At 32.8% G+C, this 26,906-nt stretch overlaps 4 protein-coding genes and 1 long non-coding RNA gene across 11 annotated transcripts in view; 3 read left to right on the forward strand and 2 right to left on the reverse strand.

Annotated features, from left to right (window-relative positions):
• The window catches only part of glu (structural maintenance of chromosomes 4-like protein gluon), a 43,688-nt gene extending 31,935 nt beyond the window's left edge, over window positions 1–11,753 (reverse strand). The window contains exons 1-7 of one of the 2 annotated variants that reach the window (XM_034340586.2): window positions 11,623–11,753; window positions 7,884–8,151; window positions 7,626–7,817; window positions 7,391–7,567; window positions 6,632–6,924; window positions 5,812–6,091; window positions 3,770–4,366 (exon numbers count right to left, since the gene is read on the reverse strand). In XM_034340586.2, the coding sequence (XP_034196477.2) occupies window positions 3,770–4,366; window positions 5,812–6,091; window positions 6,632–6,924; window positions 7,391–7,567; window positions 7,626–7,817; window positions 7,884–8,150 (1,806 nt within the window). In that variant the 5' untranslated portion in view covers window position 8,151; window positions 11,623–11,753. Of the gene's footprint in view, window positions 1–3,769; window positions 4,367–5,811; window positions 6,092–6,631; window positions 6,925–7,390; window positions 7,568–7,625; window positions 7,818–7,883; window positions 8,152–8,501; window positions 8,663–11,622 lie in introns of those variants that run through there. The other variant, XM_034340585.2, reaches the window with a different exon arrangement.
• On the reverse strand, window positions 1,269–2,065 carry LOC117612002 (uncharacterized). Its single transcript, XM_034340588.2, has 2 exons — window positions 2,041–2,065; window positions 1,269–1,885 (listed from the first exon to the last, which is right to left on the reverse strand). Exons 1-2 carry the CDS (start codon window positions 2,048–2,050, stop codon window positions 1,269–1,271), a joined length of 627 nt encoding a protein of 208 aa, XP_034196479.2. The 5' UTR covers window positions 2,051–2,065.
• On the forward strand, window positions 11,582–14,239 carry LOC143306112 (uncharacterized). Its single transcript, XR_013063535.1, has 3 exons — window positions 11,582–11,718; window positions 11,890–12,268; window positions 12,706–14,239. It is a non-coding gene; the product is annotated as an uncharacterized LOC143306112 (long non-coding RNA).
• A 1,005-nt stretch (window positions 14,240–15,244) lies between these two features.
• On the forward strand, window positions 15,245–21,240 carry LOC117600031 (serine/threonine-protein kinase VRK1). 3 transcript variants are annotated; one of them, XM_034314951.2, is made up of 10 exons: window positions 15,245–15,386; window positions 17,421–17,591; window positions 17,698–17,823; window positions 17,898–18,094; window positions 18,179–18,422; window positions 18,498–18,695; window positions 18,847–19,070; window positions 19,176–19,423; window positions 19,503–19,636; window positions 19,737–21,239. In XM_034314951.2, the coding sequence occupies exons 2-10, from the start codon at window positions 17,426–17,428 to the stop codon at window positions 19,793–19,795; spliced, it is 1,596 nt and encodes a 531-aa protein (XP_034170842.1). In that variant the 5' UTR covers window positions 15,245–15,386; window positions 17,421–17,425; the 3' UTR covers window positions 19,796–21,239. The 3 variants fall into 3 exon arrangements, with proteins under 3 accessions (XP_034170842.1, XP_034170841.1, XP_076548725.1); XM_034314950.2 differs by lacking the exon at window positions 15,245–15,386 and adding an exon at window positions 16,021–16,180 and having other exon boundaries at window positions 19,737–21,238; XM_076692610.1 differs by lacking the exon at window positions 15,245–15,386 and adding an exon at window positions 16,226–16,268 and having other exon boundaries at window positions 19,737–21,240.
• Window positions 21,241–22,494: 1,254 nt separating this feature from the next.
• LOC117600178 (uncharacterized) lies at window positions 22,495–26,849 on the forward strand. Of its 4 annotated transcripts, none has more exons than XM_076692617.1 (6): window positions 22,495–22,869; window positions 25,406–25,598; window positions 25,666–25,805; window positions 25,883–26,045; window positions 26,127–26,381; window positions 26,458–26,849. In XM_076692617.1, exons 1-6 carry the CDS (start codon window positions 22,829–22,831, stop codon window positions 26,578–26,580), a joined length of 915 nt encoding a protein of 304 aa, XP_076548732.1. In that variant the 5' UTR covers window positions 22,495–22,828; the 3' UTR covers window positions 26,581–26,849. The 4 variants fall into 4 exon arrangements, with proteins under 4 accessions (XP_076548732.1, XP_034171131.1, XP_034171128.1 ...); XM_034315240.2 differs by lacking the exon at window positions 22,495–22,869 and adding an exon at window positions 23,104–23,258; XM_034315237.2 differs by lacking the exon at window positions 22,495–22,869 and adding an exon at window positions 24,162–24,611.
• The last annotated feature ends 57 nt before the right edge of the window (window positions 26,850–26,906 follow it).

The raw sequence follows: 26,906 nt of genomic DNA on the forward strand, positions 1-26,906 counted from the left end.
ACACTTCGACCCTGAGAGGTAGTCTCCAAAGTCACACGTCTACGCTAATAAGAGATCTTGTACCCTGACGAGGGGAACTACCCAAGTGTTACGCTCACTTATTAATGAAACTTTGCCACCTTGTAGAGCTCGTCGCCCTAAACACGCCTATACCCCCTTTTGGGGGCAGACGGCTAATTGTTTAAAAGATATTAACAATTAAAGTTAATTACTCCTTACATTGAGAAGTATGACAAACTAACACATAGAAGCGGTTAGCTCCGCGGTAAAACGCTCGACTTGTAATCTAACTGTCCATGGTTCCCAATATTTTTTTTTTTTATTATTTTTTCTTTTCTTTCTTTTTAAATGATTTGTCCCTTTTCGAATAACTGAAACAACTGTGTTATTATCATTGCATTTATTAATAAATAATTACATGCGCTGAAGTTTTTATAGGATTCAAGTTATCTTTCCTATCTAATACGTACATTAACATCTTTGCCGCATTCGGAATTTACACGCGTTTATTTGTTATTATACACACACATACACACACGCAATTATTTTTTACAAGTTTACTCCATTTAAACAGCGTACATTCATTTATACTATTAAACTGCCCTCCTCTGATGCATGATGATTTTGTATTCTTCGTATTAAATGCTTCACTTGCCGGTAGAAGTATATATCGCAGGGTTGGCACAATGACGTGCATTTTGGCGGTATTACCTTGAATGTGCATGTCGGTTGTTCATTTTAATCTTTAAATTGCTCATATAGGGCAGGATTTGTTTGACCTGCCCAAGAGTCAGTAATGTAAAGGAACGGATTCTTCTGCACATACGGTTCAATGACGTCGTTTAAGAATTGTTTATATGTATCCGTGTGTAATTTACCAGATTTTGTGCATGTGACAACAACATTTCCAAATTCTTCCATCAGTCTTGCAACCTCTTGAGAAACTTGAGGACCAAATCTTCCACTAACTTCTTGCAAGCAAATAAATACCTTCGGAAGAAGTTTGCCTGACAGTATCAATGCGTATTGCGCAGTATACGAATGAGTCATTTTTTGTACACTATGAACATTTACTTCCATTTGTTTTTCACCCTTGTAAGACAAGGTACACCCACTACTTATAAAATATTCTACACCCGTTTGATCGGTGTTAATTACGTGATCTGGATTAAAGTTCTGCACGATTGCGGCTGTTTCTACTTGAAACGAGTGAGCAGCATTTGAAACTTTATCCGCAGTTCTAATGTCTCTATCACTCACATATTTCGTCACTTTCCTCTGTCTGATGCGATGTCGAGTTTTAAAATTGTGTATCCAACGTGACGATGCGTTAAACTCCTTATACGCATCTTCATCCAAAAATTGACGTCCTGCTTCCATGGCCCATTGTTGCAATAATCGAGATTATTCTCGAATATCATTCTACGTTTCTCATCCCGTGCTTCACAGAATTTACTATAAACATACGTATCGATCCTCTTCATCTTATCCTTTCTGGATCCTCCTTGAGATACTTGTCTTCTCCATCGAGTTAGTTGCATTCTTGATTTCAAAAATTTTGATCCCTTCGTTTGTAACGATTTCAAAGACCATGCTGGATGCTGTTCAGATAATGAAACAACTTTGCATTTAGCTGAAAATGGAATATTTTTATCTTCCTCACTCTCGCTCTCTTCGACTGACGATTCTGCAGATAATGCAGTTGCATCGTCTTCCTGACCTGATTCGTATGTGAAGAGTTCTTCATCACTGATATTTGTTTCATCTTTGTCTTCGCGATGTTCTTCGCTCGTGCATTCTAATGCATTGTTAATTTCCACGAAATACGAATATAATTTCTGTCCTATTGTTTTGGATTCTTCACTAATGTCTTCTGGGTCTTCTTCTAATGGTAGAATTAAATCTTCATTTTTTAATATGTTAATAAAAAAGGAAATTGCACTTGTTACCACTTTTTTTCTACCATCGTTCCATTGTGTCATGCCGCGTTTCACTATTCTACAGCCATTATTGACGGTAAACAAATGAAGATCTACTTACGTATGGACATAGGCGGCCAAGAACCCACGGCAGAAGATTATAAATTTATGTACAGCAATTCTGTATATAACAGATGAAAACTAAAGTTGCAAAAAATAATTGTGTATAACAATAACAAATAAACGCGTGTAAATTCCGAATTGCGGCAATGATGTTAATGTACGTATTAGATAGGAAAGATAACTTGAATCCTATAAAAACTTCAGCGCATGTAATTATTTATTAATAAATGCAATGATAATAACACAGTTGTTTCAGTTATTCGAAAAGGGACAAATCATTTAAAAAGAAAGAAAAGAAAAAATAATAAAAAAAAAAAATATTGGGAACCATGGACAGTTAGATTACAAGTAGATTACAAGCGGAGCTAACCGCTCCTATGTGTTAGTTTGTCATACTTCTCAATGTAAGGAGTAACTAACTTTAATTGTTAATATCTTTTAAACAATTAGCCGTCTGCCCCCAAAAGGGGGTATAGGCGTGTTCAGGGCGACGAGCTCTACAAGGTGGCAAAGTTTCATTAATAAGTGAGCGTAACACTTGGGTAGTTCCCCTCGTGAGTTGCATTGAACTTGTCGCAGTGAAGTTGACTACAAATTCACTAACACATTCACGCTGCGTCGGTAAGACGATGGGCGAGATCGACTCACCGACGCGGTGTGAATGTGTTAGTGAATTTGTAGCCAACTTCACTGCGACAAGTTCAATGCAACTCAGAGTACCTACGTTCGTTATAATTATAAGATATTCTAGCGTATCAAAAGTCTGAATCTTCCTTTACCAATTCATATATAGGGTGGCCCAAAAGGAACTTCAGTTTTGATTTCGGTGCCATCTCTTTAATTTTATAGATATTCAAATTATTATTTGATAAACAAGTAGCCCAAAACTAGAAATTTTTTTTACAGTGTTTTTCAGTTTTAAAATGGCGACTGTGAAGATCATAAAGAAAGAATCACTGAAATCATCCAGTTGAAAAATTGAGAAAAAGTCGATTTGTATTCACACGTGTTTGGCTCACTTTTTAATAGCCAATAGAGATACGTAATATTGATTTCCAAAATGTTTATTCGTTTTTCTCATTTTTTTTTTTCAAAAGTGACTACAAAGTATTTTTTTTATCCATATCGAACATCGAATGAAAGTGTTGGATCAATTTGATTTATTCATTCTACATGAACGATTCATTATTTTATTTGTTGCTCACGAGCAACTAATAATTCCACATTGTTTTTAATTTAAGACGATGTAACATTTATCGCACGCTTCCCTTGATACTCACGCTGTGTCAATGCGTTTGTTCACGACCACGAGCGCGGTTGAAATCTAACGCTCTCGTGGTTCAGCGCGCGTCCTGATTGGCCAGTGTTTTTCTTTAATAACTCAAAAACGAAGCTTCAAGCAACATTTTGGTAAAGGAAAAAATTGTTCAGAATCACCCCAGCAACCCCCATTTCCGGAAGTTACGTGAGTTCCGGGACACATTGTATAGATTTTGGTAATAGACATGCCACGAAAATGATAATTTCAACGTTTAAATGTGATTCATCTAAGATCAATGAAAAATTTAGATTTGTGATAAGCCAGGGTATCCACCATTTGGGCATGTTTTATGTTCTTAAGAACATTAAAACTCACAAGACATAGAAATCTATATTTTTAAACAATCGCCCATATACAACACAATATATTAAATTTATTTATCTAAAATTTATTTTAATTAGCTTACCAATCTTCCAAATACACCAGGAATTCTGCCTTCTCTTTTCTCCCGCATTAAACTACTGATAACCTTGTTCCTTGATGTATTTGCTTGCATCGCAGACTTTTGTTCCTCAAAAGAAATTCTCATCCTTCTTAATTCAGAAGTTATTTTAATTTCATTATCTTCTACTGTTCTCAATTCTTTTTGTGCTTTCTCTAAATCACGTTCGCAAGCTGGAATATCATTTTGTAAACTTTGCAACTGTTCTTTCTTCTCCTTTAAATTCTCTGTTGTAGATTTTAAGGAATTCTTTAATTTTTCTAATTTGTCCTTTTCAGTAAATTCTACTGAGGTATATAACTCTAATTCAGACTGAGCAATATTAAAAGCTGCTTGCGCTTGATCAACATCTTTCCTTAAAGAAATCAACTGCTTTTCAAGTTGAGAACGGTCATTCAATAATGGTTCAGTTTTCTTGCGCAATTCAATCATCAAGGTTTCTAGTACTGCTTCTTCCTTCTTTTTGTTTTTCTCATGATTTTCAATGACTTCCTTACATTCCTCGATGTCTCTGATACTTTTTTCTGGTACTTTACTCAGCTCTTCCAACTTTGATTTCTCCTATAAGAAATATCAAATTATTATCTAAGACAGCAATAAGTCAGTAATCAGAAGCGCGGAAATATCAAATTTGCAAATTTTTGAAATTTGGAAAGTTAAAAATGTAGGCATGTAAATATATAGAAATTTCCATTTTCCAAACTTGCAGATTTCTTAATTTTTAAATTCTTAAATACGTTCTTGTCTTTTGATGGACCTCACTGTTTAGTTAACGACTCGATTGTTTCAATTTTGTTGCTTATACCTCGAAAAATAGGCCGCAGATTGCAAAATGGTAAAAGAATTTTTGATTCTATTTTCACGAGTAAGGTTTTCGGATTGCATAGTATTTTTTGGACACCCTGTATATGTTATAGCCGTAAGTTTTTAATTTTTATGATATCAGTAAAAATACATGATAACTATACAATTTTTATGCTAGTAAAGTGTTATAGTGGACATTTCCAATCTGAAAATCTGAAAATTTGAAATTCCCAAATTTTTATATGCATTTATATATTTCTAAAAAGTGTCCCAAACATTTCTCGCCACGTTTTGGTTTCACAATTTTGGAACTGAAATTTTGCACCAAATTCAAGATGAAACAATAATTAGTTTCTGTGATATGACAGGCAAAAAAAATCAACATTTTTTAACGCGTCAGCCCATACGCTTCAATATACGGTCAGTCCTAGAATTTTAAAAAATGTTCTCAGGAGTTTTGTTAACTGCTTAAAACGAATTTAAACTTACATTTTCAAAATTCAATATAGCTGTATGTATATAAAAAAAATGTTCTTTCATAAAACTGTAGTCCAATATTGGTAGTCCATAATGTAAAAAATTATGAAATTCATTTTCGAAAGTTGTATATTCTAATTGATAGAATATACATAGTTGAGGACAAAAATAAGTGGACACTGTTTAAAACAGAATACCTTAATTAAAATTGGACCAAATGACTTGAGGTTTTTTAAAAAACCATAAAATGATTGTACTAAAATATGTGCTTTGATCGTTTTAAAAAATTACAATTTGTCAAAATCCCAAGAAAAAATAGTGGAGGGCAATTTTTTAACTTCTTTTATGTGAGCCTCTAATGAAAATTTAAAATATGCTTTTCGTGGATTTAAATATCGCAACTCTTAAATCGTAACGTTCCACCTAAGATCATAACTAGTCACGTTCTTAGATGAAAAATTAATTGTTGGTTCAATTTGAAAATTTGTTATGACTGATGTCTTATGATTAAGCAATTATCTGGTACAAAGGTCTATACTAAAATTATGAGACCAAAAAAAGATGACTTTTTATGTCGCTCTTTGGAAATTTGAAAATTTAAAATTTCTATAATAAGGCTAATCAGGTTTCATTAAAATTGCAGTATTATTTTGGGAGGCCTTTCATTGTAAGGCACAATATAAGGCAATATTGTATTTGGCAAAAATGAAAATATTAAATCTTACGTTTTTTAAAGTTGCTATATTAGCCTTTCGCCTTTTATTTGTCTCCACTAATTCTGCATGAAGTGATTCGTCATGTTTTCGTATTTTATCAAATTTAACCAAAACATCATCTCTTTTCTTTTGTAAATTATCCCATTTTTTACTCCTTTCTGCAATTACTTTACTCTTCTGTTCCTTATCCTTATGAACTTCTTTTATTTTGTCCATAAGCTTTGATAAATCTTCGTTTAACTCTTTTATTTTGGTTTCATGCTGCTCAACTTCCTTTATAGTTTCAAATCTAATGAAACATAAAATTTCCATTAAATTTATAAATGACTGATTTTATTAACACTGGCGTAACTAAGACTTTTTCTAGCGTAGCCCAGATCCTTTATCCTTACTATCTTTTCTATCGGAATCAAGCATAATAAAAAATTGAAATTATATTTCGGCCTAAATATTTATTTCCATAAGATTTTTGAAGAGAATTTTAGAATCTTAAGATTTTAGAATTTCGGAATCATAGAATTAAAAATTTTTAAGTATTTGAATTTTGGGTATTTGGAATTTCGGAATTCTAGAACTTTGAAATTTTGAAATTCTTGAAGTTTAAAATTTCGAAATTCTGGAACTTAAAAATTTTCGAACACAGAGATTTTCCATTTTCAGAACTTTCGAACTGTGGACTTTTTAAATGTCCGAAATTGGAAAGTTCGAAATTTTAGAATTTTGAAAGGTTAGAATTTCAAAATGATGAGAGGGCTAGTCCATATCTTCGGAGAACACCAGGCCCAATCTGTTACCTAGTAACATCAACGTATATTAATGATCAAATTACCTTTTGTAACAATAAAGCTGATGTTGCAATTTTATAACCATATTCTCCATTTTCAAATATTGAACAGCCTCTTGCATGGGTTCTTCCAATGCTACTTTTTCTTTCTCAACAATTCTAAGACGATTCAATTTCTCCGTTCTATAATCTGATAAATGTTCTACCTTCTCCGATAGCTTTTCCAATGGTTCTTTATAACGGAAAGTTCCAATTATATCTTCCAAATATTCCAACATGCCAGTATCATTCTCATTCTGAGCCTTAGGCTTCATCATTGCTATTTGTTCAACTTCTCCCTATGTTAATCAAAAATTCATACAAAATAAAATTATAGAAATATACAGTATGAATTAGCAAAAAATAACTTACTAATAATTTGACCGCAACAAAAAATGTTTAAAATAAAATTCATTCTATTTAAGATCTGATCCAATATAATTTTTTTTTTTAATATCTTATATTTTGTAATATATATTATCATTTAAACAGTTAAACTTCCAGAATTCTAAAATCCCAAAATTAAAAAATTCGAATATTCTAAATTTTAAGATTCTAAAATGCTGAAATAACAGAGTTCCAGAATTCCAGAACACAAAAATTCTAAAATTCTAAAATTCCACTTTAATATCTCACAAAACATAAGGTATAACAAATCAAACTACATTGACCTAAACAGACTCCATGAATCGAATAAATTTTATTTCGAACGTTTTTCATTAAATTATTTGTGATGGTTATACCTACTAATATTGTGATACATACCTGTAGAATTAAAAAGCGATTGTGATCCAGATCTACACCATAAGATCGCAAAAGCCTCCCAATTTCTTTGAACTGTACTTTCTTTTCATTAAGTTCATAATATGAAGAATTATCTTTAAATGCTGTTCTGGATATAACAAACTCACTATTTGGAACAATATCATAATCCATCCCAGGCTAAACAAAATCATTATTTTATCAAATTTGATATAGATAAATTTAGTACTATACATACCTTATCAATTATTTGTTGGAAATGTACAGACACTGTACACCTATTGATATTTTGTTTTTCGCTTGAATTATGGATCAAAACTGAGATTTTTTTGGACCGAATCTTAGAAGCTCTATATCCAAATACAAATAACATAGAGTCTATGACATTACTTTTTCCACTACCATTTGGCCCAACAATGGCTGAAAAGCACTATAAAGAGGAAAAGATTGAATTCAGAAAGTAGATTTAATATTTTTAAGAAACATGAATATTTACCTTGTGAAAAGGACCGATAATCTGTGTGCCACCATAACTTTTGAAATTTTCATTGACAATCTTAGTTATCATGAGTCGAGGACCACTTATATCAGCCACACTGATAGTTTTCAAAGGAGGTGGTATGTATATCTCTTCATCCACTCTAATTCCCCCTTGTTCGTCAGTTATTGGTGCATCAGACTGAAAAACATCTTCAACTTCTATCTCCATAGAAGTTCGACCTTTTTCAGAAGAATTTTTACTATCCTCATTCTCTTCAGCCATTCTATCAATCAACATATATATCTTTCATGAAATTTATAAATTTATGTAAAATTAGTTTGAGGTTAGAAACATACTAATATTTCATACAACAATGTGGTTTGTGATTTTTTAATGGTCATTATAAATTAATATATCTTATGTAAATTATTGTCACGAATCGAATACTAATTAATAACTTCTTAAATAACAGAACTTAATGAGAAATAATAAGTTATAATATTCTCCCGCCTACACATTTCTCTTTCATATTACCAAAGTAATCATAACTATATTCCTTATATAACTTTGATGTAGGTACGTACACGTACGTTTTATTATTATTTCATTAGTGAAATTGTTTTAAAATATTACCTTTTGCAACATTTGGTTTATTGTGTCCCAAACAAGATAGCGGAAGAACGCTGAAGATTCAAATTTGAAATATATTTAACGTACGCACGCGATACCGCCAACCGCTGCTATATAGGGACTTTTTGGTAGAAAAATGTTATAGTGTTGTACATAACGTGAAACGTTATCACGTGAATATGTTTAGAGTGGTGTGGCGACACTGCCATGGGGATATTTATCGATAGTCTATTGTATCGATATGTCTTGAATGTTCTTCGAGGACCTTTGTATCGATGGTCATAAATTAAGAGCGAAAATCGTCTGTGCGTACGTTTATATAAATAGTCAAAGAGTAAATTGTAAACCCCTCGACGTGGGTGATCGAGCTGAGAGAAGGCCGGAAATCTAGAGAATGGAATAGTTTCACTTCGAAAGTTCCTAAAAGACCAATTTATGATAGACCATAGCCAATTCGTTGTTTTCGACCAAGTCACGAACGGTCCTTAAAAACTACGAAGTCTTTTTCGATATCCTGTCTATTCGTGCACTCTGAGAGGGTCGTAAATTTCCTCAAGAGTTGCTTTGGCAAGTACAAGGTCTTGTCGTTTCCTAATTTCTCTGGGTCCCACGCTTTCTCTAGCGTCTTGGCGGAGCGCCTCCATTTCCACGCGCCTGAGGGTGGACTACAGCCAGGAGAAGGGGCCCACACGAGACGGGGTGGACTCCTCCACCATTGGACGAGGGATGATCCTGAGGGAGGATCCAGGATCCACCAAGGAAGGGGCATCGACCGACAACGCGCGAAGATCTCCTCCGCCAAGCGCAGAATCGTTAGAATGATTTTGTCGCTCGATTTAGACAAGTCGTTCTCACGCAGCAATTTAAAGCATTGTAAACACAAAGTTAAAGATCAGCCTTAAATTGAACTCTAAATATTAAAGTACAGTAAACAGGAATAACAGTTTATATTTTTCATTTCCGCGCCTTGCGAGCGGAGCGCCTCCGCGCTCCACGGATTATCATATGTACAATATCAATCATAGTGTCCGTTCGTCTAGTGAAAAAGCACTAAAGGGGAAGGTGCCCCTACCACCGGGTCACGCGCGAGCGCGCAGCCATTATGTCTTGTTCGCATGAGAAATACCTTTGTATTTCAGGAGAAAAGAAATTTTTTCAAATAAATGCTTAATCGGAGGAGTGAGGCGGTTCATTCCTTAATGAGTAAAATATATAATCAGCACCATTAAAAACTCGGTTGTCGAAATAATGAATTGCGTCGAGCCTCGGACAGCGAAGGTGGCTCCCTCCGCTCTATAAGATGGTGCACGAAACTGCGAACGCAGACCGTGATTCCATACTGAACCGGAAGTTGCATAAGAGCCTCTTTCTCGCACTGTAACTTCTGTCCTTGTTTAGCCCCATTTCACTCCGACTCAAGGCTCGTCAAATGCCATCCTTGTCGTTTCCCTTACGTCAAGATAGCGCGAAACTGCCCCTGGTTCGAATGCGATTTGGGAAACAAGGTAATTAGAGGCTTTTGGAAACAATCCTTGTTACGTTTATAACTTTTTGTAATTGTTTAAACAATTTTTTGTCGAGGCATAAAATATACTATACCTTAAGGTGAATAACTGTTGCTTCTAAGGTCTTTTGATACCTCTAACGATTTCGGAGAAAAAGGAAAAAACGAAAAACGAATAAGATGAAACTGTTTCATTTTACTCGCTGTTATTCAATGCTTGCATTTACTCCTGTGTTAAAGAAACTGATATAAGAAAGAAGAAGATCTCCCATTAAGTTACTCGTATTTGCATTTTGTAAAGAGGATTGTTCCCAAAAGCCTCTAATTACCTTCTTTCCCAAACTCTGAGCTATTATGAAATTTGAAACACCAGAAGTATCGCACATGGCTAAAAAGTAATCGAGGCATTCGAACGAGAGGCGGTTTCGCGCTATCTCGACATAAGCGAAACGACAAGGATGACATTCGACGAGCCTGGAGTCGGAGTGAAATGGGGCTAAACAAGGACAGAAGTTACAGTGCGAGAGAGAGGCTCTTATGCAGCTTCCGGTTCGGTATGGAATCACGGTCTGCGTTCGCAGTTTCGTGCACCATCCTATAGGGCGGAGGGAGCCACCTTCGCCGTCCGAGGCTCGACGCAATTAATTATTTCGACAAGCGAGTTTTTAATTGTGCTGGTTATATATTTTACTCGTTGAAGAATGAACCGCCTCACTCCTCCGATTAAGCATTTATTTGAAAAAATTTCTTTTCTCCTGAAATACAAAGGTATTTCTCATGCGAACGAGACATAATGGCTGCGCGCTCGCGCGTGACCCGGTGGTAGGGGCACCTTCCCCTTTAGTGCTTTTTCACTAGACGAACGAACACTATGATTGATATTGTACCTACGCCTTTAATTCCCCAAATATCCCTATCTTCCGCGAACGGACACGCAACAGTGTTGTTGCGTGCGCCGTTCCAGGTTATAGGGATTTTAGGACGTGAATAAGGTGCCTGTGGAGCGCTGAAGCGCTCTGCCGTGTTGCGAACCTCGCCTGTGTGCATGAATGTATCAATCGATTACGATAGCGATTTTCAACCCATATGTCAAGAGATCATTATTTCTATCATTAATTTTTGTTGCTATTACTTTTTTTTTTTGGTAAAACTGCAGAATAAATACGTCCTTCCCGATTTCCGGATATGATATTCTATTTTTTTTTTGAACAATATCAACGGCCAAGAGTGGTTACTAATACAGTTTTCCAGGTATAAATGGGGTCATTACGAGGTCTGCTGGTATTGCTTTGAGACTGTTTGAGACCAACGGGATAGATAACCGGCCATATTAGCGGACAACTCGCCTACCTGAAACAGGGGTACACCGCGTCCTTTTCCAGCTCATTGTGATGTCAATTTTCATTTCTCGTCACCGATGGTGACGTCAAAAAGTGATCGATTTAGTATGTAATGACTGAAAATCGATTTTTTCAACAACTTTTTCTTATACATATAAAGAGCGGTCTCGTTTAGTTTCCGAGATGTTCGCAGAAAGCTGCCGATACAGATGCATTGAATTCTACCTATAGTTGTTCGTTTCTGACAGCATACATACGCGTCAGATTGGTTGCCACTTACCTTCCCTTTAGAAACGAGGGTCGAGCAGGAGTAAAGGTTCCGTTCACAACTACATATACCAGACTCCAAGAAATGTCTATTCAAACTTAATTACAAGTAAATGTTATTGATGTAATAAGTCAGGTTAGGGTATATATTTACATCCGGCCGTCGTAAGGCGGTCGGCAACACTTTTATTTAAATAATATATAATACGCATTTTTAATCGCTTTTGTTCATTGCTTAGAATTTCTTTTTATACTTCTTTTTAATTTATTATTATTTCAGAAAAACATTGCCGGCCGCTTTACGGCAGCCGAATTTAAATATATAGCCTTTCCTAACCCATCACATCAATGATATTCATTTCTAATTGAATTGGACTGCACATTTCTTGAAGTCTGGTATATGCAGTTATGAACGGAGCCTTTACGTTCGCCGACCCTCGTTTCTGAACAGAAGACAAATGGCCAGCGGATGACAACCAACACTTATGCATGTGCTGTCGCAGGCGCACATCTATAGGCAGAATTCAATATGTTATAACTAATGTGTTTCGTAAATATTTCGGAAACTAAGCGAGACCGTCGCTTATATGTTCTGGAAAAAATGATTCAAAATATTGGTTGCTATAAAATATCTAAAAATCATCAAAATCAGCGAGGAGGTAATTATTCTACACTTAGGCCGAAGTTATGAATAAAAATAAAAATAAAAATATCTTGCATTCAAACCGTTATATAATTTTTTATCTGAAAGCATGTATTTCATATACAGTAGAAGGTGGTGTATGCAACAGGGATTGTATCTTCGAAATATATGGTTTCCAAATATTGCTTTGGTTCTTCAAGGATAAGTGATAGAATTAAATTTACCTCATATGCATAATTACAGCAAAGTACACTTTTATATCTCTAGTATTTTTTGAGCTATTACTAATTGAATATGTTCAGTTCTGTTGTAATTGACGTTCCAACAACCTATTACACTATGGCTTTACGTTTTAAAATAATGCTAAAATATTTTTGACCAGTTTTTCGAGGCCAATGCAACAATAAAACTGTTGTACTTTTACCAATGTGTTAGCGACGGCTTATTTTTAAGGGTCGTCGAGGGCAATTAACTCGACTCTAGTTTGCTTTGGACTGCGTGAGGTCTTGAAAGAGGGTGAGTGAGACTAAACAGGCCTGGTGATCGAGGATGGCTGATGACCACGTTGGGTCTCTCAACTATTAGGAATCGAAGGATTGCTTGTTTGAATGGAAAGTGTTTACAACAGGCAAGCGGCCCGCAGGAAAGTACTTTCAGAATCGCCTGCAAAAGCTACTCAAGGCCGCAGGGTGAAATTACGATAGGTTTGGGCGCTGTGCTTTCGGAGTTAAAAAAATCGAAGTAGGCAAACGATTGAGGGAGGCCATATGTGTTTTGTCAGCGTGTTTCCCCTTCCAGAGAAAGTACCCAATCGTGCGGGGTGTCGTAAACAAAAGGGTATACATACTGTCGAAGACGTCTTCACGACTGAGGATTTTTGGGACAGCAGAATATCATGGAATGCAACCACTGTGTTCCAATCTCGGTTGCATTTATTCAACCGAGGTATCGATTCTGTGTTTACATGCGGCGCAAGCCAAGCGTGAACGTAGAAAGGGACAGATAGTGGAGGAGCGAGAGGTCCAAGGATTAAAGGCGAGGAGCCGAAACGTATCGGTGTTACTAATACCAATTCAATTATAAAACTTTTTTATTTTTGACTTTTTCTCATTGAAACTTTTACTAGCGCATTGGAGAGATTTTTCAAATTAAAATGATACCAAACATTTATCAATGTCCTCACTGTCCTCGATATCATCGATATCCTCGATATCACGTAGCGTTACAAAGTTATGGCCATTTTAAAAAATCTAAATTAGAAACTAACTACTCTAGCTGAAGAGAACTAAGCTAAGCTAAGTTAAAGACTAGCTTTTCTAGCTGATGAGAACTAAGCTAAGCTAATTCAAAGGCTAGCTATTCTAGCTGATAAGTTGGGTTGGGTTAGGTCAGGTTATTTTTTGGATCCGAAATTATCGGAAAATTTTTGAAAAATTGTGATTTTTTTAAATGGCCTTAACTTTGTAATGCCACGTGATATCGACCTCGGGACACTTCCTATCGTCTTCTCCGACCTTGATTTATCCGATAAAATAGTCGAAATCAATTACCCAGGAAACTGCAATCCAACCAGATTCACAGGGCCGTATTCAGAGTCGCAACTTAAGCAAGGACTGAACTAAGCAAGAACTTAACGTTCTTGACTAAGATCGTCTTATTCGAATAAGCAATGCTTAAGTCGCTATGTATTCAGAGTCGGAGTATAAGACCGACTTAGTTAAGGAAGCGATGCTTAAGCTTTGCTTAGTGAGGTCCATGCTTAAGCAATGCTTATTTGACATTCGGCTATTTCCGTCGATTTTCTACTGTAACAACCAATGAAAATGATTCTTGAAAATGTAGCATTATTTCTTTAGTGACGCGGTTTTTGAATTGAATTCAAATAATTGAGCGAGCGATAGACAGAGCCAAATTTATTAATAAAAAAAGCCAAATTTATTAAGAACAATTTTATAATTAATGTTATCACATACGTTATAAAAATCTCTTATATTTAAAGTTTCATTCTGAAATACGAACACAAAATAACACAAAATTAAACTTACGACTGAAATTATTGGTTCAAGGTATAGGTTGTGATATGACTGAGGATGAGGGTATTTTAATCAATAAATTAAACCAATTTGAGCCGAAAGAATAATGATTATTTATTGGCTCGATAGGCATAAAAAACCCCTTATTACATTTCATTTGACACAATTACTCAATGAAACGTACAAGCAATGAGTGCTTCACGTGTAGCAAATCCATCAATGCCATTAACAGTTTCCACGTTTCCTAATAATTCTTCTCCATCTTCATTTTGGTTTTCAATTTCATCTTCTTCTACAAGAATGTCACTGAAAATTAGGGCTAAATTATGCAACACAGCACATGCAACTACCGTTGTTGTGGAACATAAGAACTTCGTTGTTACACCCCTTGTAAGACATGGAAAACGGCGCTTCCAAACACCGAACGTTCTTTCTACTATTTGTTGGGTCCTGATCTGGATTTCATTGTACCTGAGTCGATCGAATAATTTAATGTTAATTTGTGCATCAATCAGTCGAGTAAAATATTAATATGGTTCATTTCAATAAATATTGGGTAAAATAAATAACTTAATGACATACCTGAACATTCAATGAAAAATATCCTTTTCTATTCCTGTACATTTCTTCCATGTTGTTGAATCTGGATGCTGTTAATCTAATGTGGGTGCAATCAATAGCACCATCCACACCTGGTAAATCAATTACATTGTATATGTATGTATGTATATGTGTATATAGAAAAAGTTATAATGATATAAAATCCACACCTGGTAAACCAATAGCTCTGTTTCCCTGTCCCAGATTATTGAATAACCTGCGATTTTGAGTGGAATTGTCTGGATCCCTGGGAAACTTGATATAGTCCTTCATCAGACTGCCTATTAGTGAACTCACCTTAAATACTATGGGGGAGACTGTGGGCTGAGAAACATTCATCGTGTCTCCCAGAATAAGCTACAATTACAGTACATATATAGATAATCTTTATTTATTTCTACTTCTTTTAGGAGTAGTGATACTGATATATTTATATGACCTGAAAACTTGCAGTAGCATAATACCGCGAACAAATTAACAGCTGCATCGCAGGAGGGATCGGTAATTTTAATCTCTTTTACCGTATTCGTGTACCCTAACCTACTCCCTCCCGTCCCATCACTGCACAATAACACCTTCAAACGCGTGCTTAAGTCTTCAATATCGTCGACTTAAAAACATAACCTCAATGAAGCCAAATAAGAACTCGTTTTCTACAAATAAGACGGACTTATTCGACTATGAAAATTAAGCATCGACTGTGAATCTACAGCGATAAGCATTTACTTTCCTAAGCAAATGCTTAAGCTGATGCTTAAGACGTTGCTTGACGTTGCTTATTCGGTGACTGTGAATCTAGCCGATGTCTTATCGTTAAGCATATGCTTAAGACCAGCTTAGAAATAAGTTGCGACTCTGAATACCGGCCTAATAGATACTTTAAACCCATTCATAATTTGAATAACAGAAACGAAGTTCCAGATCATAGACTTGCAAATTGCTGAAAATATTCAGAAAATGCAGATACTATTGCTTTAAATTCTAATATTTAGTAAATTCGGAGTAGAACCTTGAAAAAATTAAATAAAAACCGAATTTTTAAAATTATTTCCACAAATATCGAAAACTGTAAATTTTAGAACGCCCTCTTTAGTTGATCGGCTTCCACTAAACTCCTTAGTCCTTAGTTCATGAAATGGCAGTGTGATGCATTCCTAAGCTGGGTGAAGTGGATTCTTTTCAGAGGATTGTTATAATTTCAAACTATAAAAAAATAAATATTCTAAATTATTGAAGATACCGATCAGCAAAGCAATTAGTGACTGTATGCAATGTCCTCTAATACAATTTCTGAGGTATACAAGTTAAAATGGAAGAATACTCTGTACTTTTCACTGCTAAGTTAACTATTCAGGATGACAGTTGGACACAGAATTTTTACAAGTAGATTTTTTAATCGAATTCACGCAGAAAAGAAAATAAAAATGTTTTGAGAAGCGGATCTGTGGATCATATATGTAGTTTCGAGGAAATACTAGAAATGATTTCAAACATTTTTATAATTATATATATAATTTATATTCATTAGATAATCTTGATTAGAATTCAAATAATACATGTTTTAATATATTAGTAACGGTTAATCACAATAATGTTGTATACACGTTTCTACAATTTTATGTTATTCTCAACTATTTTTTACTGTATTCTATACAGTATTGATATTTAATTTTTTTATAATACTACATAAATTTAATTTATTTTGTATGATTTGACAATAGAAAATAATTATATACAGTAGGAAACAAAAACAATTCGTATATTTATTTCAAATGATTTAAATGCCTAAAGATGATGAAATCATTTTAAACAAAAGTGATATATTTTTCTTTAAAATATAAATTTCATTTTTATGTATGAGAGCAATTATTCTTTCTATAATTTTAAATGTATAAATGTGTATATATTTTTCTGATATAATTACAAATTTGTACATTACTTGCATATAAACTTATACATTTGGTTTGATAAAACTAAGTCAGATATAGATACTTTGCAAAATTTCATTAGTTGCATCATTAATTCTGTTTTATAATTACTACAAAATTTAAGTGTAAATTATATTATTTATTCTTAATACAAACTGTATTTCCAATATTTTCATTCTTTTAAATATTAAATTTTGAGGTACTCACATAATTCTTTGTATATATATAAATGTGAAAAATCATTTACACTTGTTGTTAATGTCCTTATTCATTATTTCTTAATATGTAAATATCTGTAAAAAAAAAAAATAGAGATGATTTCAACTAAAATAAGTTTTTATTGAATCCTTTTTACGTAATAAAGTGTTGTTTTAAATATAAATGTGTATATTAACATTCATTATTTAGGAATTTATATTAATACTAACTAGTATAATAAATTATTATATCAGTGTTTCGTGTGTTTTTGTTTGATATATTTTAATAAAATCTTATAAAACATGCTTGGAAATATTTTATAAAATGTACCTTTTTAAAGAACAAGCCTTGTTTTGTCTTTGATAAACAATAAATTGTTTGATTGTGTTTCATACAAATGATTATATAGTGATAATGGCACCAAGAAGAGGCGAAGAAATGCATCTTAAAAGAAGAGCAGCTACAGGTTGTAAATTACCTAATCATTTACCAGTTGGAGAAATACTTACTGATATTACTCAAAACAAATGGAAATTGGGGCATACAATAGGATATGGTGGATTTGGTGATGTATATTTAGGTAATACTTTATTCCTCCACTTTTTATTAAATTGCGTTTAAAAAAAGATTTATACAGAATAAATGTATTTTTGTTATTCATAGTTAATTTCATTTTTTTATTACAGCATCAAGTGATATTGATTCACCAGTTGGACAAGATGCAAAGTATGTTATCAAAATTGAACCACATAATAATGGCCCATTATTTGTTGAAATGAATTTTTATATAAGAGCAGCTCGTAAGCATATGAGTAAGTTATTCAATCATGAATAATATATGCACTTTACACTTTCTATACATGTATGTTAACATAATAAATTTTAGTTGACGGTTGGTGTAAATCACAAGGGAAAAAACGGATAGGTGTTCCAACGTATGAAGGATCAGGTTCTTACACATACCAGGGTGAAAAGTACAGATTCTTAGTAATTCCGAGATATGGTATTGATATTGGAAAACTATTTGTATCAAATGGAAAAAAATTACCAACTAAACTTGTTAACAGACTAGCTATTCAGATGGTATTTCATTGTAAAATTACAAAACTTTTATAATTTATCTATATTTTTTTAGTTCTGTAATTCCATTATTTTTCTCTTACATAGTTGGATGCAATTGAATATATTCATAGCCGAGGATATGCTCATGCAGATGTTAAAGGATCAAACATTTTATTATCTCTACGCGAGGAAGATATTAAAGCAAAGAAGTCCCAAGCATATTTAGTTGATTATGGATTAGCTTATCGTTTTCGTACAGCGGAAGGTATGCATAAACCGTTTGTTCATGATGAAAGAAGAGCACACGAGGGTACATTAGAGTTTACATCAAGAGATGCACATCATGGAAGTAAGTTGTAAATGTAATATAAATATTTTGGAATACTATATTACACAGTGTATTACATATTAAATTAATACTCAGCACACTCAAGAAGGGGAGATTTAGAAACACTAGGATATAATATATTGCAATGGTTATGTGGTAAATTGCCTTGGGAAAAAGAAAATGATACTGTACCATCATCAATGGATCTTGAGGAAGTTCATGCACAAAAAGAATTATTTTTTGCAAATTTACCATTATTTATACATAAATGTTTTCCTTATGAAAAGCCACCTGGTAAGTTACAAGACTTGTATATAAAACTAAAACATATTTTCTTGACCTTATTGTTTGTAGACAGTATTTAGTTTGTAAAGATTTATGAATGTTATATTACTTATTGTCATATATTCTTTAAAAGGTTTTAATGATAAATATTTTTGAACAGCTGCCATTGTGGAATATATGAAATATATTACTGAATTGGGATTCGAGACTAAACCTAACTATTCTTACCTGCGTGGTTTATTTCAATCTGGTTTTAAACAAAAAAATAACGTTCCTATATATTTATATCGTGAAAAAGAATCTAATGAGAATATTTCTTATCCTATATCTTTTAAACGACCATATTTAAGAGAAAGAAAACCGTGTCGGCCTGTTAATGCCGAGGTATCATTTTTTTCTATACATTATTTTTTATTAGAATGAAATTTTATATCACGTTAATTAAATTGTTATTATATCATTATTTTATTAAAGTGTTACTATTTCTAGATTCGTGTGACGCGAAATACGCAACCGAGATGTCAAGTTGAAAAACAAGAATTTTGTTGGGAAGCAGTATTAGCACTTCACCCTGATAAACTTGCAAAAATTAATGTACAGTCCCCACCATCACCACTTACACCACCTCCATCTCCACCACCTCCATCCTTACCTACATACGCTATGTTAAATGTAATTCAAAAGATGAAGGAAAAACAATCAAGCACATTTCGACACAGATTACCAAAATCATTAGAGTAAATATTATACTTCGATTTGTAGAACTAGAGTATTTCAATAATAATGTATAATGAAAATAATATGTTTTTCAAATAGTGATCTTAAAACAAAGTGGATGACACCAGCCATGGAACAAATAGCTCAATTAAAGAAGAAGACTTCTGTACCAGCGTTTGCTGTATCTAAGACTTCTCCCCGTGTAACTCGTTCTCGAGTGGCTCAACTAAAACGTAAGATAATTTTTTTAATTATTGAAATGTATTATAACACAAATATTGCTTTTAACATAAAACGTTTATTGTTTTTTTAAATAAATTATAATCTTGTTAGGACTTGGGAATAAGAAGAAAATAGAAAGCAACAAGAGAAGAAAAGGTCCATCATCATAAAGAGAATTAATTTTTCTAAATACTGTTCCAGTCTTCATTCCATGTACCATGGAATTACCAGCAAGTTATCTGAATAATGGATATATTCTTAAGTATTATTCTTTATTAGTTTATTTAGATTTTATAAGAATATACTCTTGATGTTCTTGTTATAAGGACAAAATTGAATTAATTAGCAATGCCTCAGGTGTGCTTAGTACACCGATTTTTGTAAGACTGCTTTATCATCATTATTTGTCATTCAATAAAATGAACATAATATTTTTTAAATAATTGTATAGCGAACAAATAATTACAAATAGTGAGGTATCCAAAAAATTACATTTTTTTAATTGAAATAAGACTTGCTCATAGACACAGTGATAAAATATCATCACTTCGGCATACATAAAAGATCGTAATATTTTGTAATTGTCATCATGAACTTATGATCTGAATACTACATTAGAGATTATTTAATTTTAGCTTATTTCTTTATTTTGTCAAATACACAACACAATATTCTGTATAAATAACATTTAGTATTTTCTTGCTTTAGTAAATGATTCATTTAGTGAAATAGTAAACTGCTAGTAATTTTTAAAATGTTCAAATTGTATTTAGTTTTTTATCATTATAATTGTCTTATAACTCATTTGACACGAATCACACATCTCATATTTATATAACAATAACAGAATACTTTGATTTTATAACTAGGAAATAATTTGTATTGTTATGCAAAATATGGAATTTAAGTTAGTAAAAATAATGTAGTATTTTAATATCGAAGTACATATTCAAACATAAAGTTGTCAATAATATAAACAAAACTGTAGTATATAGTAGACCAGTATAGTGACAAGTACATAACGACGCGTGTAAAAATTTACAATCGTAAACTGTTGTTTGTTCTTAACAAATCAGTATTGATCCACTAATTATTTATATAATTAAAATACAACAGTTCACGTTTGTTATTGTAATTACAATATACTGACAAGAATGTGTGTGTAATATAATTAATATAAATATTTTAATTGAATTTAAAATTTTTTTTATCTGACTTAATTAAAAAAAATCACGTTTAAATGATTATGTCCTATACTTGAAGTATATTGTTTCATATTGCTTTAATATACTGTAATCTAATTTGCGTTAATTCCTATCGAATGTTTACAAAACGTATAACCCAACCAATAATTGTACATATTTATACAATAGAGATCATGTATAGATAAAAGGGACAACTTATTTGCAGTAATTTGTGATAATTTTATTTGTATTTTCTTAAGTTATGTGTACCTGTGCCACAAAAGCAGAATTGCTAAAGACTTAAAGATGTATTGTAATTAAACAAATACACATACATTTGTAACTTTTTCTATGATAATATTATTTTATTTATAAAATTTCATTAATGTAAACCTAATATAAACTTTCTTTATTCATATAAATATTCTTCTAGTTACAGCAATCACAAATATTAGTGTAACATCAATGTATGGTTACTTTAAAATTATATTATAATAAATAATGTATAAATTTTGCAAAAATGCATATTTATTAACTCATACAAAATGCAATTTAATTTATGTACTACTACATATTTTGATAAAGTATAATTATAAAATATTTAAAATATATATTTTAGTTAAATTTTACGTATTACCTTATGTTATAAATTATTACTGACACTATTTAGAATTAAATATAATACAAGATTGATTTTCAACAAGTAAATTTAAAGTTAATGTGTGAAGTTGGCATATGGCATAATTTCTTTGTTAATTTCGGCAGTGACTACAAATGTAGAAGACTGGACATGCTTCTGATTTCGAGAGATCATGATTTAGGGGTTCATGATTTGAGGGGTCTGACTCCGTTTCGACGGTTGAGCGGAGCGGTGAGTGCGCTGGAATTTTCGCTCCGAGTGGTGTTTTTCATAGGGAAAATTGCGTTTTCTGTAGTGAAATCGAGTTTTTAGTGGGTCAAGCCACAGCAGAAGTACCTGTAATCTGGGCAAAGAGTAAGTATAATAAGAGGCGACACTCTGAGAGAGAAACTACTTGTAGAGTGAGACAAAGTGATACTACCCATTTAAAGGTACATTCGGCAATCTTCGGTTTGCACCGTGAACAGTCGTGAGCGTGCGTCAAGTTTGTACTGTGGATTTACGTACATAGCCTATATTGTGGAAACTTCTTTGTCAGAATGCTCCAAAAAGCAAGAATTTATGGCATTTCAGACCGTCATAAACCGGGAATTTCCGTACTTACCTGGCAGGTACCAGGTAGGTACGGAGTGCACTGTGGCTTGGTCATTTCTGTTGGAAATGTATGTTCAAATATATTTTCGAGAACCTTCCCAAATCTTATTGTATAATTGTGTAATTTATGTTTAAATATATTTTCGAGAACCTTCCCAAATCTTATTGTATAATTGTGTAATTTATGTTCAAATATATTTTCTAATACCATCATTTTATTATATTTTTTACTTTCCCACTTTTCAATTATGTAAAATTAATGTAAATACTTCGATTAATAATATACAGAAAAATTGACGACACAAAAAAGTTTCTAGTTATAAAGAGTATTACATCCAACTCATTCAAACTTCCCGCTCGTTGATACTACTCATTTAAAGGGACAGCAAAACCTCGACATCAAAGGTGCCGCCGGGAGTGTCGCCTCTTGTTATACCTCCTCTTTGATCTGGGGGTAACTAATGGGAAGGAAGGCTTCCCCATTTTTCCTGGAGAAGCCTACCATCACAGCCGACTCTAGTACTAGCCATGCTGAACAACGTGGCAATACCGCTCACGTGACAATCGGGAGTCCTATTTTCAAAAACAGAGTCCTGTGCTCGGAATTGTAATTAACGTCTTTTTTAATTAAAAGCTGTAGTAATATACACTATTTGGTGTTAATTATGTATAAACAATATATAAACGTTGCAACTATGGCAAATAGAAGTGATGTGGTAGTATAAAATTGTTATAAATGTGATATATATTTTGTGTACTCTCAAAGTAGTTTGGTGTTGTGAAGCATGATATTTGAAATATTTACAGTGGTTTCAAGAAAATTTAGGTATGAAGCAAAATGAAACCATCTTTGGGTCAAATTGAAACATTTAAGAATTGATGAACGTGTATATAAGTTAATAAAAACCTTGAAACAAGCGAAATTATTGGAACGAAACCAAAGAGGTTATGTGAAGTCCAGAGAGTAGTCGGGAGTCTGACGACGTTGATTGGCTGAGAGTCCGGGAGTCCGGGAGGCAGATAGAGTAGGCTAGGTGTTGATATATTCAGACCAGACTCCCGCGGTGTTGCCATTTTTACTTCAGCACGGCTAGTACTAGAGTCGGCTGTGTAAAAGGCCGAACGTGGGTAAGGTGCCCGTGAAGCGCTGAAGCGCTTTGCTCGTGGCGCGGCGTTTAATAAATGAAAACACTTTGCGTTTAAAAGATATTTTTGGTAAATACTTTATTATTTGCTTTTCAAAATCCAGTTGGGTTGAAGCTTTGAATCGTTCTGAGCTTGGCGGTGAAGATCTTCGATCGATGTTGGCTACCATCCCCTCCTCGCTGGATCCTGAATCCTCCCTCAGGATCAACCCTGGCCCAATGGTGGAGGAGTCCATCCTTGTCCGGAGGCGGTCCCTCTCCCTGGCTTCGGTCCACCCTCAGGCGAGTGGAAGATGGTGGTGCTCCGCCAAGGCTCGAGAACGATTCCATGCACACGTGCTAAGAGAAAGCGTGGGATCCAGAGAGAACGAAAGATAAAAAAGTCTCGCGCTAGCGAGCCAAGGCAACCCTTAAGAAAATTTACGACCCTCTGTAAATAAGCAGGATGTCGAAGTGACTTCGACAGTTTCAAGAATCAACATGATTTTCGTTAAGAGTAATGAATTAGATACGGCCCGCAATATATTAGTTTCTTAGAAACTTCAAGTGTGACAGTCTTATTTCTCTGGTTTTCCAACTCTCTCCCAGCACGACCACCCGCGCTGAACGATTTACAATGTCCTTTCCTTTGTTTGTTTATTACTTTGAATTTTGGCTCCTAATTTATGAGCATTGATATAACATAATGCAGACATGCTGCAACCATACTCTTATGGCATCGTCGCCATATTACATTTCATTCAATGCTTGTGATTACAAGCTTGCAGCTAAATTCACACGATATTGCACACATACATACAGGCGAGGTTCGCAACAATACATATATAACACGTAACACACAATTTCTTTCTAAGAAATAAAGAATGTTTTAATTATATTCTTGTAGATTAAGGGTCATATTTATTTAAAATATGAATAGAACAAATATATCTTTTATATAATTTATATTTGTATTTGTATTTAGTTTTATCATTGATTTTACTTTTATAAAAGATTTCACAACATGAAGAATATTGTACTATTCTAGAATTCTATTCTTTTTGGATTGGTGTATGATAGGTGGCGCGACTTTCAACATAATAAAATGGCTGAAAATTGATTTTTCTACGCGGACGTGAGATCCGTGAAGTTTTTGGCGTTTATTCGCGAATAAATAACATTAAATGTCAATAAACAGTAGTATTTTGAAACAACGAGAATTATATTGATATAGATTGTGATTTATTTTAAAAATAGTTATTACAGTTGAATTGTATAACGAGAAGAATCTGTACATTATATTACCTGGCGCAAAGACGTCTGTTAAATTTCTAATGTTTTTCGAAGTAAGAATTCGCGCCTAAATGAGTGCTAAAGGGCAGCACAATTGCGTTTTGTGTGACACGAAATTAGAATCCAAGGAAGCCTTGCAGGCACATTTTAGGTATTGAAAGAAATTATTATTTTTGATCTTATTCATAACCAAGCAAACAGCTTTATGAAATGAGGCATTTTTAGTATATACAACCCATGTTTTCCTCTTATTATTATATATATATTCATAGGAAATGAGCTCATAAACATATATTTTTAATTCATGTATAGTAATTACAAATTCAGCTATGTTACCGGTAGAGTACGATTATTCGCGCTGTTTTATTCGATTGATTTCATTTTCCAAAATACCTTTATGTTAAAGTTGTTTCTGATAAAACAGCCTTAAATAACTGCTAAACTGCAAACAACAAATCTGTTATTACAAATCATGTATGGAAATAAATTTAAAAACAATTTTTCAGGGTTAAGTTTTTATTTAATTTATTCAAAAATTAACTTCTCTAAACATTTATATTTTCATTACTAATATTTGATATTTACGATATGAATAAAAATTAATCAAACTAAAAATTCTTTTGCGTTATTATTTAAATTTAATAATAAAACGTGTTAATAACATTATTTTTATTGTACGTTTAAATTCAAACATTAATTAGAAATTAAAAATTTTTCGCATTACTTTATTAAAATGTGAAGAGCTATGTTATAAACTACGAAAATTATTTATAGTTATAAAAAATATTAGTAAAAGATGTCTATTCAGATTTTAGTTAATTGAAATAATAAAAATGAATAAATGATGTAGAGAAAAATTGAAAAATTCTTGAAATACTAACATAGATGTTTTTCAAGACTTTTAATATAATATAAAAAAATATAAAATTATTTGTAATTATATAGGAAACATGCTAATAAGGAAATTGATACTCGTGGCAGACCTGTGAAGACAAGCAAAAATGCTGATACCCAGTGTGATATGTGTGGAGAAGCATTTGATTCAATTACTGCAACAATAAGACATAGATTTAAGGTCCATCCTAATTCCCCAACAAAATTTTATTGCCATTACTGTGGAATGCAATTTCCTCTAAAAGTAAGTTTGTATTTGTATCATTTATATAGACTTTTCTTAATTTTTTACATTATTTATTACTAATTAGACACACAGGGATAATCATCAAGTGTCGCATGATTCATCTGAAAGTGAGAGGAAAGAACAACATAAAAAATGTGAAGACTGTGATGTATTATTTTATAACGAGAAAGCTTTAGATTATCACTATCGTTCTATACATAAGAGGTGAAATGCAATTTTTTGTTAATAATGAATTATTTAATGTTTCTATTATTAATTATATGTAATAATTTAATTCACAGGATGGTACATCTATTTCAACCAATTGCAACACCTCCTCCTAGCAATAAGATCAAAGTGAATTCAATGAATGATGCTCTTAGTGTATATTATTGCCATTTATGTGGTGCTGAGTATATTATAAAATTCAATTTACAGCAGCATTTAGAACGAGCTCATAGTCAAGTAAAATAATATAAACGAATATATAAAAAGATTTTATTATGTCTGCACTATATTTATGTATTCTATTTTTGTAATTAACAGGAAGAAAGAGAAGCTGTTCCTGAAGATTTAATAAAATGTACGGTTTGTGCTGCTTTATTTTGCAGTAAAAAGGCATATGAAGTGCATAATAGTTATCATCAACCAAATGATTTATACGTGACATCAGAGGAACAGAGGCTGCAAACTGTAACTAAAGTAGATCAAGATTTTGATATTAGACGAGTTGAGGGAGTCGCTGATAAGTATGTTCCAAAAACTAATACACCTAAAAGGCCTGCTAAAAGTTGGATAAAGGTATATTAACGGAATTCAGTGCTGGGTTTACACATTGTATACATTCTAGTAGCTTTAAAAAACTTTTATTTTATAGCCTAGAAAATCACTGAAAGTAGAACCAAAAGAAGAAATAGTTTCTTCTACAGATGAAGATGCTACTAATGAATCCAGTGATTCTGAAAGTGATCTTCCATTGAAGCAAAGAATCGACAGCTAACGGAGGTCTTTTATTATGTATAAAATATTTCTAATATGTTTCTAACTTCTTAAATATCAAAACTGTGTCAAAACGTTATCGCAAAATTATCTTGCAAATTTTACACCAAGCTCTACGGTACACGAGTATTTTCGTATTAATCTGTACGCATATCTTCGTTTACATATTTAATTTACCTTCTGAAAAATTTTTTCTGTCTGTGGTATTATTTAGTCATTATTGTAAATATATTATCTGCACTTATATAGAATGCCTTTATACTGTTGTGCAAAAAATAGATTTGTACCTTTATAAATGTTTGTGTATAATAAATTAATCTTTCTACT

The sequence above is a fragment of the Osmia lignaria genome, chromosome 15 (genome assembly GCF_051020975.1).
Source record: "Osmia lignaria lignaria isolate PbOS001 chromosome 15, iyOsmLign1, whole genome shotgun sequence".
NCBI classification, from domain to species: Eukaryota; Metazoa; Arthropoda; class Insecta; order Hymenoptera; family Megachilidae; genus Osmia; species Osmia lignaria.